This window comes from Olea europaea, chromosome 4, assembly GCF_002742605.1.
Source record: "Olea europaea var. sylvestris chromosome 4, O_europaea_v1, whole genome shotgun sequence".
NCBI classification, from domain to species: Eukaryota; Viridiplantae; Streptophyta; class Magnoliopsida; order Lamiales; family Oleaceae; genus Olea; species Olea europaea.
Window position 1 is genome coordinate 17,790,639 of NC_036240.1, and position 17,740 is coordinate 17,808,378.

Below are 17,740 nucleotides of genomic sequence, written 5' to 3' on the forward strand. Positions count from 1 at the left end.
GAGGGAAAAGGTGGAAGGCGTTACGGCGTGTTGGGATGGTGAAGCTTGGGAGTGGTTTCAATGGCTAGATCGTCGATGACCTGTGCAAACTTAGGGAGAATAAAAAAAATTAATATTGGATTGGGGAGAATTAAAAAAATGATGTTGGATAGATTTAGCACAAGTAAGGTCTCTATTGGTGATGAATTTTCATCCTGGAAGCAATGTGATGGGTTGAATTAGAAGATAGAGAATAGAAAGCCTGGGAAAGAATCGTCGGTACCGAAAGAGGTATGTGAAAGAAAGGGGAATGAGTAGGTCATTACTTCATCGAAAACCACCCACGCATCTGAAGTACCACCTCAATCTAATGAGATCTAGCTAAAAAAAGGGCCAGGATCAACATAAGGTAACCATCGAAGATTGGCGATCAACTAAGATCCTACCATCGCTACCGTTGGAGGAGGAGAAGAGATAGGAACAGGTCGTGGAATGGATCTTTGTGAATCAACCGAATTAGGAGAAGAACGATGGAAAACTAATGGATTTCTTAGAGTTAGACTGTGATAGGAAACTAGGTCATATTCAACCACAGGGACTGGGCCTTATTAGGGAGCAAGTAAAAAGAGTTGAGATATCAGACCTCTCAAATAGCTTGAAACTTGTCATTTAATTTCTGTTATTCTATCAATAAAAAATTATGTTTCAATACTTTCAAGCTCAAATATAGTCTACAATAATTTGCCTTCTACCTTTCAAAATCATACATTTTCCTATCAAGTCTGCTATCTAAATTCCGTTCAACAGCCTCCCAAGTCCAGCAAATTATCAATAGCAACAGGTTCTTATCAAACCGCATCGAAGAAAAAGCTCACGCCTAAGATCATCTCATAGAACTCGTTTAAATCTACTGAAAGTCAGGGCCTCATCCTGAATGATGTGACACTTCATCCGAAATTCCTCAAATTGAGCAATGTACTCAGTCACTAGTTAATTTCCTTGCATCAAGGTATTCCATTAGGTAAAAATTTCAAGATCAAAGCAACTATCAAAAGTAGATGTATCTAATATGATGTCCCCAAAAAAACGTTCCTTATGACGAGGGAGAGAATAAGTATTATGACAGTCATAGCCTCGTTTTCGCTCACAAACCTAGTTCCTATTCCTACAATTGTGCCCGAAATATTTTTGATCACCTTATCGAAGACGATATTCTCTATTACGGGACACTTTAAATGATCAACATCCATCGAATGAGGGATTTGCGTAAAATTATTCAAGCTAGCAAGTAGAACTCTACTCTCTTCAAGACTCGTAGTCATTTGGAGTTGGATAGTTGTTATTTGTCATGTGAGTGCATCAAATTGTGAGAGGTCAATGATTAAGGTACTAAAACCAGAAGTGAGAAAACAACCATTATGTAGTTGCGCGCACTGTATTACCAGCTAAATAACGTGCAATAGAGAGATCAATGAACAAGTGCAAGTATTGAAAAACAGCAACTTGAGCATTTAAATTAAAAGATTGGGATTAAGTAAATCCAATTACGACAAGCTAATATTGTTGATATATGTAAAATAACAAAGCGAAGTCAAATTACTTATCAAAATCTAATCACGTAAAATAAGTAGAAGAAGATGTAGGATTTAACAAGGCAAGGATTCAATCATGTGATTTTAGGTAAAATACTTAACAGCGGCACAAAATTTAATTGATATAATATTAAACGAAACAAAATATAAACTAATAATAAATAAAAGTAGTAAGTTCCCTTCCGCTCGTTGAGACGCCGTGTCAATCAGCCAAAATAAAAGAGATACTAGCAAATAATATTAGAAAATATCTTCTTCTTCATTTTTCTCTTTTCTTTTTTTCACTTTTCTTTCTTCTTCTTATTCTTTTTTTTTTCTTTTTTTTACATATAAACAAATAGGTTGAAAGCCAAGGCCCAAAATACAAATCAAATTCCACTGTATACATTAACTGAGGCCCAATCTCCAAAATACACAAACAACTTAGGCCAATTACCAAAACAAACGCAAATATTCATTATGGCGATGGGTTGCTGACTGCGGTAGGTATAGGTGATTGGTATCTCGGCTGATGGTGCCTTGGTGTCATGAGTGGTAACAACAGTAGTGGCGGTTTAGATCAGTTATCGTTGGCGGTGGTGTATGCACTTTAGCGAGATGTGGGTAGTGTATTATTGGGGAATTGGTTGCTGATTTGAATGGGTATTGTTTGCGAAATTTTGGGGACACAGGCTGGAGAAAGTTAACGGCATGTACTGTTGCATCATAGAAGATGATTTGGGTTTGAACGATTGTAATTGCAAGTTTATTGGTTTAAGAGTAGCAACTGCAGTAGATGGTGGTTGTATGTAGAGGACTATTTGTATGTAGATGGTAGCTTTGTAAATTTTCAGTGCATGAGTTGGGACGATGATGGTCGCTAGTGTACTGTATGTCATTTGGAGAGGTGGAGGCGATGGTTACTAACTATGTTGTTGACTGTTGATGTTGTGATGAATTGCTATCCAAGTTTAGCTCTGATATCAAGTTGATGTAGAATGGATTGAAAATTTTCCAACTTAAAATAGGGGGATTTGTTTAAAAAGCCTAGTCAACAATAATATTTGGTAAAATAGGCTATGTCAATACTTTTTGGTTAATTAGCCTTTAGTCTACTTTATAATGTGTTAAAAGTCTTAAACACCCTTTATTTGAAATATCTAAAATATCCAATTTAAAACATAAATTTACCAAATTTCTCATACTTATATGTTCTAATTTTTCGTACACAATTTAAACTAACGAAAAAAATGGCATACTGTTTTTTAAACGACTGAATGCTGTTTTAACTAATATCATATTTGTATCACTTTATATTTCCTCGTATCCACATAAAAATTAATTAAAACAAGTTTTCACTATATTTCGAATGCTATTGAGTGTCCGTGATCCAAAACGACATGCTTTCATTATAAACCACTTGATGACGTTTTAACTAAAGTAAACAGTTTTTCACTAATTTATAGTGAAAACGAGACCCCATAATCCAAAATGTCATGCTGCTGTTTTAAGTGATTGGGTGTCGTTTCAACTAATTTCGTATCTGCCTCACTTTATTTTCACTCGTATGCACATGACAATGAATGAGTTGAAATTTTCATTACATTTGGACACGAGTAACGATACAAAGTTCACAGGATAATGATCAATATTATTGTTCCGTGAATAAAGTGAATTAGATATAATTACGAACGAAAGTAAGTAAGTTAATTTCGATTATATTCTAATTATGAGCTAAGATATTCAATAAATTGTCTCGTTTAACTTATACAAGTCTTTTAAGATGTTCCAAGTCTAATCGACTCGTTTTGTAGTGAAATCAAGGCCTCGTCATCCAAAATAACATGATATATTTAAAAGGCTAAATAATTTAAATTTCAATTAAGAGATAAAATACTCCACAAAATAGCTCATTTAATTTGTATAAGTCTTATATGATGTTCCAAGACATGATCGATTTGTTTTGGAGTGAAATTGAGGCCCTATAATCCAAAATGTCATGATGTCGTTTTAAATGATTGGGTGACGTTTCTACTAATTTCGTATTCGCTTCACTTTATTTTCACTTGTATATACATGAAAATAAATGAATGGAAGTTTTCATTATATTTGTCCTAAGTATCGACATAAAGTTCACGCGATAATGACCAACGCTACTGTTCCATGAGTAAACTGTATTAGATTTAATTATGAACGAAAGTAAGTAAATTTATTATTCTAATCATGAGATAAGATATTCAACAAGTTGGCTCATTTAACTTGTATAAGTCATCTAAAATGTTCCAAGTCTTACCCACTCGTTTTAGAGTGAAATCAAGGCACGTGACTTAAAACGACATGATATCAATGAAAAGATTAGGTGTCGTTTCAACGATTTATGTATTCATTTCACTTTATGTTCACTCGTATCCTTATAAAATGAATGAATGCAATTGTTTATTACATTTGGATATCAAGAACTCGTAATCTAAAACGCTACTGTTTTAAATGATTGGGTGTTATTTCAACTAATTTCATATCTGTTTCACTTTATTTTCACTCATATGCACATGACAATGAACGAATGTAAGTTTTTATTACATTTGGACATGAGTATCGATATAAAGTTCACATGATAATGACCAAAAATATTATTTCATAAGAAAATTACAATAGACTTTACTACGAATGAAGATAAGGAACTCCAATTCCGTTATATTTATTATGAGTTAAAATACTCAATAAATTAGTTTGTTTAGCTTGTAAAAGTCTTTGTTTTGAATTATTTACATTCATAAACACTTAAAAGTTTAAGGATGAAAGTTTCAACTACATTTCAATGTTATCGTCGATAAATTGATTCAAATTATAGCAAGTCACTCTGTAATCCGATTAAACTGCACTATACTACACCTGACAATAAAGAAAAACATAAGTAACAATTGTGGTATGCAGCACATAGCACGTACGGTCGTTCAATGTGTATAAGTCATGTATAATATTTCAAACACTGTTTTACTAGTTTCGAAGTGAAATCGATACCTCATGACTCAAAAAGGCATCTGATCAGTTTAAACGTATGAGTGACATTTCTACTTATTTCGTGTTCGTTTTGGTTTATTCATGCTCGTAACCATTTAAAAGTTTAAGGATGAAAGTTTTAACTACATTTCATCAACACATTGGTTCAAACTATAGCGAGTCACTCTATAATCGGTTAGAAACTATACTACACTACACTTGACAATAAAAAAAAAAACGTATAATGCAAAACATAGCATGTGTAGTTGTTCAATATATACAAGACATGCATGATGTTTCAAATACTATTTTACTAGTTTCGGAGTGAAATCAATACCTCGTGACCCAATAAGGCATTTGGTCATTTTAAATGTATGAGTGATGTTTCTACTCATTTTGTGTTCATTTCAATTTATTTATGCCTGTAACTACTTGAAAATTTAAGGATGAAAGTTTTAACTATATTTCATCGACACTTTGATTCGAACTATAGCGAGTCCCACTATGATTCGGATGAAAACTACACTACACTACATTTGACAATAAAGAAAAATGTAAGTAGAAAGTGTGGTATGCAAAACATAGTACGTGTAGTCGTTCAATGTGTACAAGTCATGTATGATGTTTCAAATACTGTTTTACTAATTTCAGATTGAAATTGATATCTTGTGACCCAAAACGGCATCTGATCATTTTAAACGTATGATTGTCGTTTAGGGTTTAGGGTTTCGAGCTTAGGGTATAGGGCTTTGGGTGTATGGTTTAAATGTATGGTTGCATTTATAGTATTGGATGATATTCCGAACATTAATTTACTAGTTTTATAGTGAATTCGAGACTTTTTGACTCAAAACAGCATATTGTCATTTTAATCGTAGGGGTGCCATTTAGGGTATAGGATATAAAGAAATATCGAATATGTAATCATTCAAAATGTATAAGTGAAATTTGACCCCTACAACTCAGAACGACATGTGATCATTTTACAAGTATGACTGCCGTTTAGGGTATATAGAAACTGTTTAGGTTATATAAAACATAGAACATTTCGAATTGAAATCAATCGGCTACCTAAAATGGCACGTGAAAATTTGACAATACATTAAATATATAGTTCACACAAACATGAAATCAAGATTCTATTACCCAAAATGATATATAATCATTTTAAACATACATGTATCATTTATACTAATTTCTTGTTTATTTCGCTTCATTTTCACTCATTAGCACTTGAAAGTGCAAGGACGTGAATTTTGACTAGATTTTGATGTCACAATATACACAAAGTTCAAACAATAGTAAGTAACATTATATATTTGTTTGGAAATTACACCACACTTGACAACGTACGAAAAACATAATACATCTATTCGTTCTAAAATACAAATCTTCTATCACGTTCCAAACATTCATTTACTAGTTTAGAGTGAAATCGAGACCCCATGATTCAAAATGATATATAGTAATTTTAAATGTATGGGTGTCGTATCTACTAATATCGTGTCCAATTTTCACTCGTGTAATAGCGCGTGCAATCGCAACTCTTTGTTTTTGCCCATCAAAAAGTTGAACACAGTTCTCACCAATTTTAGTCGAATAGTCCTCCGGAAGGGCAATGATGAAACTATGTGCATTAGCGAGCTTCGCTGTTTCTATAATCTCTTTTTGTGGCTCCCTCTTAACCATAAGAATGTTTTCGGATTAATGTAGCCAAAAAACTCGGATCTTGTTGTACCAATCCGATGTGTTTCCTTAAAAAAAAATTTGAACTTCAGTTTCTTGATGTCTTTACCTGTATAAGTTTTACAATATCATTAACATTAGATAATAATTTGGGAACTTAAGTGTGTGTTTTACAAAAAAAAATTGAATACTACTAGATAATATTGTCATAGATATGCTGGTCAGAGTAAACACAAATGAAAATTCTTACCGATATGCTTAATGTTTCAATCAACTTCTACATCGTCGAACTAAAATTTTAGGTAACAGAATACTTTAAAGAATAGCAACACCAGCATAGATAAGATAAGATGAAGTAAAATAGTTCTAAAGCAACACCTACAAGATATTCCCATTTAAACTTTGAATAAGCTACTGAAGCATCTAGCATCGAATTTAACCAAAAATAAATGTCAAAAGCAAGAAAGAATGATTTAGCAACAGGTATATTACTAGATTTAATAGAAAATTACAAAACTTCAAAAATATAGAAAATGCCTATCTACAAATCTATAAATCAGTGAATTAGTTGACCAATGAAATTTGCATGAAATGAAAACTATGATTCAAGTCGTTTACTAGTACATCGTTGATCAGACACGAGTCACAAGCAAGACAGAGAATTTCCTTATGTTCTTATTTTAGCATATGGACTACTAACACCTCTAATTTGTAGAATTAATGAAAACAACAGGGTATCCTTATCATTCCTTTCATGGGCCTTAAATACATCTAGTCAAAAGTTGCTTTATTTTGTAATTAAACATGATCATTGTCATTAGAATATACCAAAGTACATAAGCCATTCGATATTGCAAGACATGACTTTCAGGCGATAAAATAAAAAAAAATCGCTAAATGTTACACCGGGTTGTTGAAGGAAAAGAAAAAAGAAGCTCCCACTTGATGATAATGGAAGTAGACCCCTCGGTACCAACTACCAAGTGCAAGAGATAACTGTCAACTACTTACTAACTAAATGCATATTCCTGCAGAAGTAAATTTCCGAATAAGAGAACACAAGAGAGAAAAAAGTTTGTGTATAAGCCTTCAATTAGCCAAAATCAACATGGACCTTATGTTTAGGAAATTAAGCCAAAGCTCGCACCATCAAATATGAACCACCTTAAAAGGACTTAGTGAATGAATGGATCAAATTTTCAAAATGCTTTTGTTTTATTACAACAAAATTAAACAACCAATTAAAATTTAATTCCATAGAGTCGAGGGAACAAGCCAAATGGAACAAACAGTGAAACATAACTTATAGAGTTGCGTAGTAATAGCAGCACCAAGGACTCTAGCATAAAAGACAATTACATAAATAGTTACAAGAGCGGTGAATGATTTTGGTCATTTGTATGGCTAAGTCATGTCCTAAAGAATCGTCTTTTCCAACTTTGTGTGCAAATAATCTGTGTATTTCTTTCAAAGAAACCTCGCCATTTTCACATCATCCCCACAACTCTTCTTTACTGATTCTGAGTTACAACAACCCATTTATTATCAATTTTAGTAACCCAATGGAAAAGATTATGAAGAAAAAAGAGTAAAAAAGTTCCACCAATCACTTGGGAATTTCAACAAACAGGTCATAGTCCCTTCAATATAATTTCTCTGAATCACAACATACAAACTCAAAATGCAATGAATTTCTCATAGCATTCTATTGTGATCAGAAGAATGAACAACAAGGTGCAAGGGAAATTACATGTTCGTCGATGCAAGTGACAAATGTGATTGGGAAATTGTTTGCTTGAATAGGTCGTTCGCAACGAAGTTGCTCGAGATGATGGTAGCGTTTGAAATGGAAAAATAATTACATACAAATTTCATCTCATTTAGATAAAGAAGATACAAAAGTAAAGCTGTTAAAAATGGGAAAAAAGAATAAACAATGGTTGGTTAGAAATGTTTCTACGTTCCAGAGAAAAGAGATGGATTTGGAAAAGGGAAAGGAAAATTTTCTTTGTTGAATGAATAAGGATAATTCTGGTAGTTTGTTAATATTAATTTAAAATATTTATTTTAAAACCTTTATTCTGGTCAAAGGCTATTTTTGCAAATTATATCATGTGATAGACCATTTGACCCAATTTCCACCTTAAAATATTGGAAGATAATCAGAAGTTGAAGTAACCAACGGAAGAAGCAAAATGGATGCTACAAATTAGACAAACAGAGAAGAAAAAGAAAAAGACAAAGCCAAAGCCAAAGAAGAAGAAAGGAGGAGAAACCGAGAGGGTAGAGAAGACAGAGAAGGGAGACGACTTTGGTAGCAAATTACAAATCAATTCATCAATCATTAACTGTCCTCAAAACATACAATACAAGCCATATATAAAGGAAAACAAACCAAAAGATAAAGGGACATTGGACCAGCCAAGAGACAACAAGCCCAATTAATCTAAATAAACATAAGTAGAAATAATCCAAAACATAACATATATAGGTGATGTCCTCATCACCTCCATTGCTTCCAAAACCGGTGAATTAACTTTGTTTTGTATTCTGGTCGTCTTCTACCATTATTTTCCCCATGTCTTTGTGGTTTACAAATCATTACCATTATCTTATCTTTTATGGGTGAGATTGAGAAATAACATAAATATATTGTTTGTATGGGTTGGAGCCGTTTGAATTGGTTATTTGATAAACAAAGGTAACGTGAAACTCAGCTCGAAAAATACCGGTTTGACAACCCTTGGAACAAGCTGACAACCCTTGGAACAAGCTTCCAAGACAAAACCTATACAAAAAATTTCTAGAAGGGCAAAGACAAAAGGTGGAACTCTCCATTTTACTGTGTGACTCTGTGTACAGCTGTTTAATTTGTATGTTAAAGCACTATAGCTCTAAACTCATATCTAAAAATAAAAAAAACGGAAATACCAAGAGTGGCATCAGTATTCACAATAAACAGTCAACGAGAAATAACCTTGTGCTAAGATGCGCATACGAAACTTTAGCATTTCCCAACAGAAAGCAATCTGATTTTTTGTTGGAAAATGATTAAAAAACCCACATCAAGTTACAGGCTCTAACTAGAGCCACTGAGGCTTTCCTGCACAACAAAAAATGCCAACCATAACAATTTAATGATGATAATAGGGTGCTGAAGAAAAGTTGGGAATGAAGAAGAAATACTTCTTTTTCTTTCAAAATATAGAAAGATTACTCCAAAATCATTCAAACATGGTGTTATCAAGTCAAATGGATGAAAAATGCATCAACATATTGCACCAGCAACAAATACAAGAACTTCTCCAACATTAAAATGCCAACAAACATGACTAAATGATGCATAATCTCAAAGTTAATAACAACGTGTGAAGTACAGTCCGGAGAAACATAGGGGTACAGCTGAAAGCAGGAATTAACGGTAAATTAGAGACAACTGTTTGTCATTACATGGGTTTATCTCATTATGATACTGAATTGTTCTGACAAGAGTCTATAAACTTTTACACTAAACTAAACAGAGAGAATGAAAAAGGAAAGGAAAAAATGAATCTCACATATCTCTTATTGATGAACTATTCCCATTTTTTATGGTTTTGATTTAAATTAAACCAAAATCGAGGAAAATTATGAGTCCATTTATGAAACATTAGAAACGGCCAAACTCTTGAAGATGTAACGGCTTCTTCTATGTATTTGACAGGGGATATATGGGAATCAATTTTAGGATATATCCAACAATGGAAGTGCAAAAACTCAAAACCGAATTGAACTTAAAGCCCTACAGGTCAGTCTGATAAATGCAGGCATAGAACGAAAATCTCTACACTCCACACAAATGATTTATAGCACAGGTAAATATACACAACATATAGGGACGGAGTTTATACTTTGTCGTTGTGAGTAATGTACGAAACCACTACGGTGATGTCATCAAGCTTTCCACCAGTATATCGGAACCCTGCTGCTTGGGCTGCAGCAGAAAATGGTGTCTGCCTGTTTTTGTCCTGTGCTCGTTGCCGTGCCAATGCTGCTATCTTCTGGGCCGCAAACTGAGGCCCTAATCCCCCTCTCACAGCTTGAACTACTACAGTAGTAATGTCATTGTTATACAAATTGTCAAACAGCCCGTCAGTCCCAGCAATGACAACATCTCCTGGGGTAACAGAAATGATAAACACCTGCAGCGCCCGAACAGGCATTGATCTTTTTGTAATTTAGACTTTAGACAGAGATAATCTACAGCTTATATCTGAGGCAAACTTAGCATAAAACGTGGTCAAAATAATAGGCCTTGAAAGAAAGGCAACATTCAAAAATCTGTTAGAGGAAAAACAGTTGGTTCAAATGTCAGCCTAATAATTTCCATTTACAGAAGTTATTACCGAAAACAACTGGGTGTTCCAATATTTTAAACGAGAGATCATGCACCTATTATCCTGTGAAGAGTATTTGAAGCTATAAATAGACAGCAGCTATGATAACTAAAATCCAAATATTTCCACGACTGTAAAGTAGCATAAGCTTCAAACTTTCTATCATTAGTTCCATGTTTGACCATCAATGAAAGAGAAAATTTTCTAGACAATCTAACTGAACATTTTCATAAGAAAAAAGCTTGATTTGTAAACCAATTAGACAGCTTAACAATCGGAGAATACAGCCTTCTAGATGACTTCCTTCATGCAATCACTTTGACAGGCACTAACTAATTGAGATCCCTGACAACAAGCATTAACAGGCATAAGCTCCATTTTTAAGAAACAAGGAATTGCCGTTTTCTAGACAATCTAACTGAACATTTTCATAAGGAAAAAGCTTGAATTGTAGACCAATTAGACAACTTAACAATCAGAGAATAAGGCCTTCTAGATAACTTCCTTCATGCAATCACTTTGACAGGCACTACCTTATCAAGATCTCTGACAATAAGCATTAACAGATATAAGTTCCATTTTTTAAGAAACAAGGAATATACTTTTAGAGATATGGTAGTAATTCTCTATCCACTAGTCAAATATCGCACTAAATAAAGCAGAAAGGAAGTATGAAGAAAATGGGACTTAACTAACCTGTCCAGAGCTAGGCAAATCTCCACCATTATCACTCTCCAGCTGATACGGGTAATTGAAATCATGCTGCTGAACTGGGGATCTGAAAACCGTACAGCCATCTCTAACCACCATAAACCCACTATCCCCTAAATTAATGGCATGAAGACCCTGTTAAGAAAGGAAGTATGACTAGTGTAAACTATGCAAACTTAGGCACATCAAGTACTTTTGATTACAACTGAAAAAAGTTAAATATTGTAAAACATTCAGAGAACAACAAGAATTCGAAAACATAGAAAAATATAATTCTTAAAGTAGAACTATTTTAATCAAGTGAAACTTGAATAATAAATATCTTATGTCAATTTTATTGATCATTAATGTCCTTTTTATTTGTGGTATAGTAACTCAAGTCGACTATTAGGTACCTGCTCTGTAAGAGCAATAATACAAGCAGTTGATGACCCTCTGGATTTCGTTCTTATGTAAGCTTTCTCCAGGACTCTGGCTGGGTCAATGGAACCACTTGGTTCTTCTTGGATTGCACAAACAGAATTGGACATAAGCTCACGAGCATACTGTCCTGAGTCAACCCCAATATCAGCCCATCCACCGACACCATCGGCTACCCCAATGGCTTGTCCATCCATACAAATAAAATGAGCATCCTCTCCACCAGTTTCTTCTTTATCAGGATGGGGCAGATAGCATGATCCTGAATTTAGTTTCAGAGTTCTCCCTGTTGGGATCTCCCTGCAATCAACAAGTGAAAAATTAAAAAAAATTAAAAAATCAAAGAGATAGTCCACAATAGTTTCATTTCTGTACCCAGGTTCTCAAATTAAATTATTAAAGTAATCACACAGAAAAATTTGTTTCCTCTATATGTATATATATAGTTTTTGTATGTATTTGATTGCGTAGCCAATCAGTATAAACGGAAAAAACTCAAGAAAACATACAGCTTAGAGGAATCGACAGAACTTGATTGCTGTTCCTGACACACTGAGTTATCTATGGACACATTAGGAGCAGAGCGAGCAGAGAAGTATACTGAGATGTGGAAGCCCTCGAAGCAAAATCTTCGGTGTGGATTCTTCACAACGTTGTGCATGAAATATCCATAAATCAAGAAATTATTAGGCTGTTCTTTACTCCTGAAACTCAAGCTAGCATTTCTATAATTTCCAGAGCTTCTTTTCCCACAAGTGAAAGAATGATACGCTGCCACACCAGGTTGCATACGCCTGGAAATCAAATTATTTGTAGAGCACTCCGCAAGAGATAATCTAGATCCACAGACAGCCATGAATACCTTTTGAGGGTTGACTCCTACTGTAACCTGACTAGGCTCTGATAGAAGACAATCAACGTGATACCCACAAACTAGAAATGAAGGTCCTAACAAAGACACAAATGAACTTGCACTAGAAACTGCTCCAAAAACTGGAAGATTCTTTATCTGGTTGACATTATGTAAATTTGCCTGACCTGCAGCAACCATACGAGGTTGCACAAAAACATGCTTGTCAGTAAATGTTTCAGAGGGCACAGTGCAGGTCAACCTTGAGTTGCCAAGCAAAGATTTCCCTAGGCCAGTCAAAACTTCTATCTGAGCTTGGACTCCACTATCTTGCCCCGATATTGATCTCCACCCTCCCTTCCGTAATGTGCCACTGAGTCTCAAAAAATAATTACAAGGCATTTCCCTGCTTGGGTGAAAAAATCACCCCAACTGTTTGCTATATAAATCACAATGATGCAGTGCCACACACACGAGACAATCACATTCCTTTCAGCACATCAATCTATTTACAATTGCGTAATCCAGATCACCTTTCCCCTTCACAATATATTACAGGAATCAAGGAACCTAATGTTAAAGAAAAGAAGAGAGAAAATATAACGAGAATTACTCAACAAACTTTGTCAGACTTAACACAATATATGGTAGTCACACAACAGCATCAGTTATCAGAACTGGAGTGGTAACATATGAATCCATGGGGCTCCATTTTCTTATCTTCTCAATATATACTTAGACAATAACAGCTTATAGAGCAGCAACGACAACCCAACAAAGCAAGTGAACATCTGCAATTACTTTCAGCTATCTATTTTTAGGACCAAAAAATAAATCCTCATTCATAACAGTGTAAAATCTTAAAAGGGAAATATCAGTATATTTGGTTTTCAACAAAAATCATCATTAAATAAAGTTTATCTACTTGTATGTAGATTTCCACTAAATGAGTTTTCCAAGTTTAATGACAAAAATGGGTATTGTATTCATTTTTATTTTAATCTAAAATACTAAATCGGTACCTGACAAAGTAAATAGAGAAGAACCAAATTACCCATAAAGAACTTGTTTCAGTATTCCTTGATATCCTATAATTTCTCAAAATCAAATATAAAGAAACCAAGGCTAAACAAAACCGGAGGCCAATAAAAAAAAAATGATCTAATCATCCCTATTCACAACTCCCCAATCCTACAAGAAATGGAAAAACTTGTTAAAGAACTGTGATCCCCTGAAACTGCCAACACTGAATGAAACACTATTAAACTATTGAAGAACAACAAATGGAAGCAAGTTTAATTCTTGTCATAAAAACGAGAACTTTTCAATTTCAAGTATAGAAAGATCAAATTCAACCATCATCTCCTCGATGCTGCAATAGACAAAATTTCAGCCCTATCAAACATTAAAGGCTGGACACAACTAAAATCATCAAAAAACTACTTAACAATAATCAAATACAAAAAGCACAGTGAAAATATTATTCAAAAGTACAAAATCATCAATATGACTGATGAAAGTCGCACCTTACTATTCACAAAGTGGCTAGCAGTGTCAGAAAGCTCTGCGGATCCCCCAACAATATATATTAGCAAATAATTTTATAAAATCCCAGAAAATATTAAGATTCGTGGTTCATATTCGTTGTTTTGGACTCCTCTCTCTTTCTCTCAAGATTTTGAGGGATGGCTGTTGGGGTTGGGTTGCTGAAAGGACAAGTCCAAAATCTTGGTTCTAGAGAGGAGAGAGAAGAAAATCTCAAGTCATTCAAGGACTGTCTTTTCTACGAGAAGCTGGAAGCTAAGCTAACAACACTTCACCAATCACCCACAATCTGGCTGTTTTTTTTTCCTCTTTTTTTTTTTTTTAACTGTTGAACAAAAAGACACATGTTCCTGTTAACCTTTATCAGGACAGGTCAAATTTGGGAATTGGGGTTTATTGATGGAGTAATGCTACAAGTATAAGGTTTTTGCAAAAAAAAAAAATTTCTCAGACATAGATATCGAAACATTATTTAAAGATGAAAAAAACATAAAATACAGAGGGATAGGATTTTTTTCATTTCAAAACCTTGTATAAATTCTGTAAGTTTTTCCTGTACTCGAAAAAAATCATTATCAATGAACAGTTAAATTAAGACTAATGCTATGCAATCCTACTGAGTTCGAACTTTAGTTTAGGTGGTGCTAGCAATAACGTCACCTCAACTAGAATTATAACCTCAATAAGATTAAATAGTAGGGGTGGGCGCGGGTCGGTTCGGTTCGGTTCTCTTTAGAACCGAACCAAACTTTTCGGGTATCTAGTAAATGGAACCGTCGGGTCCAAATATAATTATAGAACCGTTCGGGTTCGGTTCCATTCGGTTCTGTTCGGATCGGTTCGGTTCCGTTCGGTTCTGTACTATAATTAAATTTTTTAACATTTATAACAACGTTATATAAATATGACTAATGATACATTCAATAATTTTGGAATGTCAGAGATTAGTAAACTACCTTATTCAAATGATCGCTACGATCAAAGCTTCAGTTGGGAAAAGTCACGGCTTCGATCGGAGGTCAGAGTGTCGGCCGACGATTGTATAGGTTTTGGAATATTAGATAGGCTGCGAGAGTCGAGACGACGTTATGCACTTTATTGTAGATGTTTAGGGTTATTTAGTGGATTTGATCTTATTTGGCTAAGAAATGAAACAATAAAATGGGTAATTGGGCCAAAAATTAAAAAATTAGAAATGAAATAAATTATTGGCCAAAAATTTGGATTTAGAAATCATTAATTTGTTAATTTGTTTAGAAAAAATTAAAATTAAAATAATTTGATTTACTCAATATAAAAAAAAAATTAAAAAGATTCGGTTCTTATTCGGTTCTTCGATTCTTGGTCTAGAACCGAGAACCGAACCGTACCCGTCGGTTCTCAATTCAGATACTCGTTCGGGTATTTAATTTGACAAGAACCGTCGGGTTCGGATCGGTTCGGTTCAAGTTCGGTTCGGCTCGGGAGATTTGCCCAGCCCTATTAAATAGCATTACTCTTAAATTAAATAAAGATAGTTTATTATTGAAATATAACATATTTGATGCCAGTTCAAAAAAGGGCACGTGCTTGCCACTCTAAAGACTTTTTGTCCCTTCTATTTTTTTCTTCACTTTCAATTTTTAGCCTCAATCATTATTTGAAAAAAATAATATTTTAAATTATGATTTTTAGTAGAATGTGGTCCAAAAAAAAAAATTGAATTTACGTGCAAAATATTTATTACATAAATGTGTGATTAAAAATAAGTATTTAGAAAAAAAAATTCAAATAAAGTCCAGCGTTCAATCATTTTCTATAAACAAAGATAACATTCTTATGCAATTACAATAGAGTTTTATTAAAATTACTCAACAAAATGATTATATTTTTGTAATTTGTACAAGGCTCTAAAGAATCGAGAAATTTAATGCACTTTAATATGATTAAGCTTTGTAGTTGAACTCTCTTCTGTTCTTTTTCATTTTCTTTCTTTTTTTTTTCTTGGTCTAAATGATAATTTGAACACCTCATATTATCGTGAAAAAAAGAAGCATACGTGATTTCACATTCTTTTCAATTCCAATTGAAGAGAAAAGGAGTGTTTGTATTCATTAAACCCAAGTTTCACAATTCCAATGAGAATTGTAACCAGACAATTTGTGTGACAAAAGTTCAAAAACCACGACACGTTCTTAACAAAGCATCACATGTATTTAGAACTTGTTTGATAGAACTTAAAAGTCGATTAAAATAAATTTTTTGACCGTTATTTCACTATTACAATCATCATTTTTGAATTTTTCTCTCGCAGATAAAATCCACTTTATCTCTAACGGTCAAAAAATCAATTATCAAAATCCTTATCAAACAAGTACTTAGTTGTTTATAAGATCAAGGATAGAATAATTCAACCTTCACTCTCAAGTAACCTTTCAAATCAAGCTTGTAATTTTATCAACCGGTGAACAAAAAAAGAACCTTCTTTACCCGCGGTTTAAAAACGCTATCAAATGCAAACATATTTCATCTGAAACCAAGTCAAGAATTTCTTCTCTAAATGCCTCTCAGCATATTACTATGAAAGTACCATCAATTTCAAATACTTTCGGAAAAAAAGAGTAAAAATACATATAAACGCTCAAATCCCATATAAGAAAATGTCAACTGAATGCAAACTATGCCATGTGCACTTTATAATTCTTCATCCATTCCTTCCTCTTAACCTCTGTATTGATATTTCCCACGCCATTCTTCAACGCAGATACCTAGAAATTTAAGAAAATGAAGGAAAAATAATGAGAGATACTGGAGTAAATATAAAAACACCGAATTTTGCAAGTCAATCTGCATAGCTTTATGGGTATGTTTAGCTAAGCTTAAAAAAGGAAGTAAAAGTTAATTTTAAGTAACTTCCTCCTTCCAAACATGCTCGGACATGTTAATTTCTAAAGTTAAAAAGAAAAGAGTTAACTCGTTTTGAAAGTAATTCTTACCTTCTATCAAATAAGTAACTTATGCAAGGTATAGTGCACATTGATATTGGGAAAAGGAAGCCAATTTAAGCATCAAATGCAAAAGAAAGTAAAGGCACTTCTAACTAAAAAGAGAGAGAAAAGAGACTGGACTACCAGTTCCTACTTTTCGATGATCTTGTAACTACAGAAAGTCTCGTTTTAGCAACCAATTAGTTCCAAAATGAAATTTTTTCTACATATAATAGCCAACAGAATGTATTATTGCATTCCCTGTAGCAATATTGGAGGGATTTAAATCAAGCAAAAATTTCAAGAAAACAAAAATAATAGGAAATATGTACACATTTAATACTAACAATAACAACTCTAATTCTACAAAGGACAATACGAGCACTATACTACTACGGCATGGTTTGAAAAGCACAATATAATCAGACGTCCATTTCTTGAAAAATATCTTGACAGACAATAAAATTACCTACTTCCATTATCTCAACAAAACATTATTTCAACGTAAATATTTGACTGCTGAGAAGGCACAAACATAGCCACAATGAGCAAATTGTGGGATGAGTGTGAGGCAGGCAGTATCAATATTTGAGTGATGGAGATATTCATGTTTAACAGTTACACTAGCAATCTCCG

General features: G+C 33.6%; 2 protein-coding genes across 11 annotated transcripts in view; both read right to left on the reverse strand.

Annotated features, from left to right (window-relative positions):
• Positions 1-5,898: 5,898 nt before the first annotated feature.
• On the reverse strand, positions 5,899-14,423 carry LOC111393871 (probable protein phosphatase 2C 55). 10 transcript variants are annotated; one of them, XR_002702504.1, is made up of 7 exons: positions 14,120-14,423; positions 12,253-13,163; positions 11,719-12,043; positions 11,309-11,436; positions 10,127-10,442; positions 9,214-9,339; positions 5,899-6,345 (listed from the first exon to the last, which is right to left on the reverse strand). XR_002702504.1 is itself a non-coding variant. In XM_023019631.1 (6 exons), exons 2-6 carry the CDS (start codon positions 12,993-12,995, stop codon positions 6,325-6,327), a joined length of 1,533 nt encoding a protein of 510 aa, XP_022875399.1. In that variant the 5' UTR covers positions 12,996-13,163; positions 14,120-14,423; the 3' UTR covers positions 5,899-6,324. The 10 variants fall into 10 exon arrangements, 9 of the variants coding, with proteins under 9 accessions (XP_022875399.1, XP_022875396.1, XP_022875395.1 ...); XM_023019631.1 differs by lacking the exon at positions 9,214-9,339; XM_023019628.1 differs by lacking the exon at positions 5,899-6,345 and having other exon boundaries at positions 9,051-9,339; positions 12,253-13,133.
• A 2,159-nt stretch (positions 14,424-16,582) lies between these two features.
• LOC111393872 overlaps positions 16,583-17,740 on the reverse strand; it is a 3,899-nt gene continuing 2,741 nt past the window's right edge. Inside the window, exon 3 of the mRNA XM_023019637.1 lies at positions 16,583-16,885. Coding sequence (XP_022875405.1) covers positions 16,873-16,885 — 13 coding nt within the window. The 3' untranslated portion in view covers positions 16,583-16,872. The remainder of the gene's footprint in view (positions 16,886-17,740) is intronic.

What these genes read in the sequence shown, in the direction of transcription:
- LOC111393871 (XM_023019628.1), bottom strand. Translation starts at nt 12,995, where the DNA reads ATGCCTTGTAATTATTTTTTGAGACTCAGTGGCACATTACGGAAGGGA. An exon ending in TTATTGCTCTTACAGAGCAG is followed by an intron (nt 11,437 to 11,718) that starts GTACCTAATAGT and finishes CCATTAATTTAG; the next exon opens with GGGATAGTGGGTTTATGGTG. An exon ending in ACATTACTCACAACGACAAA is followed by an intron (nt 9,340 to 10,126) that starts GTATAAACTCCG and finishes TTTGTTGTGCAG; the next exon opens with GAAAGCCTCAGTGGCTCTAG.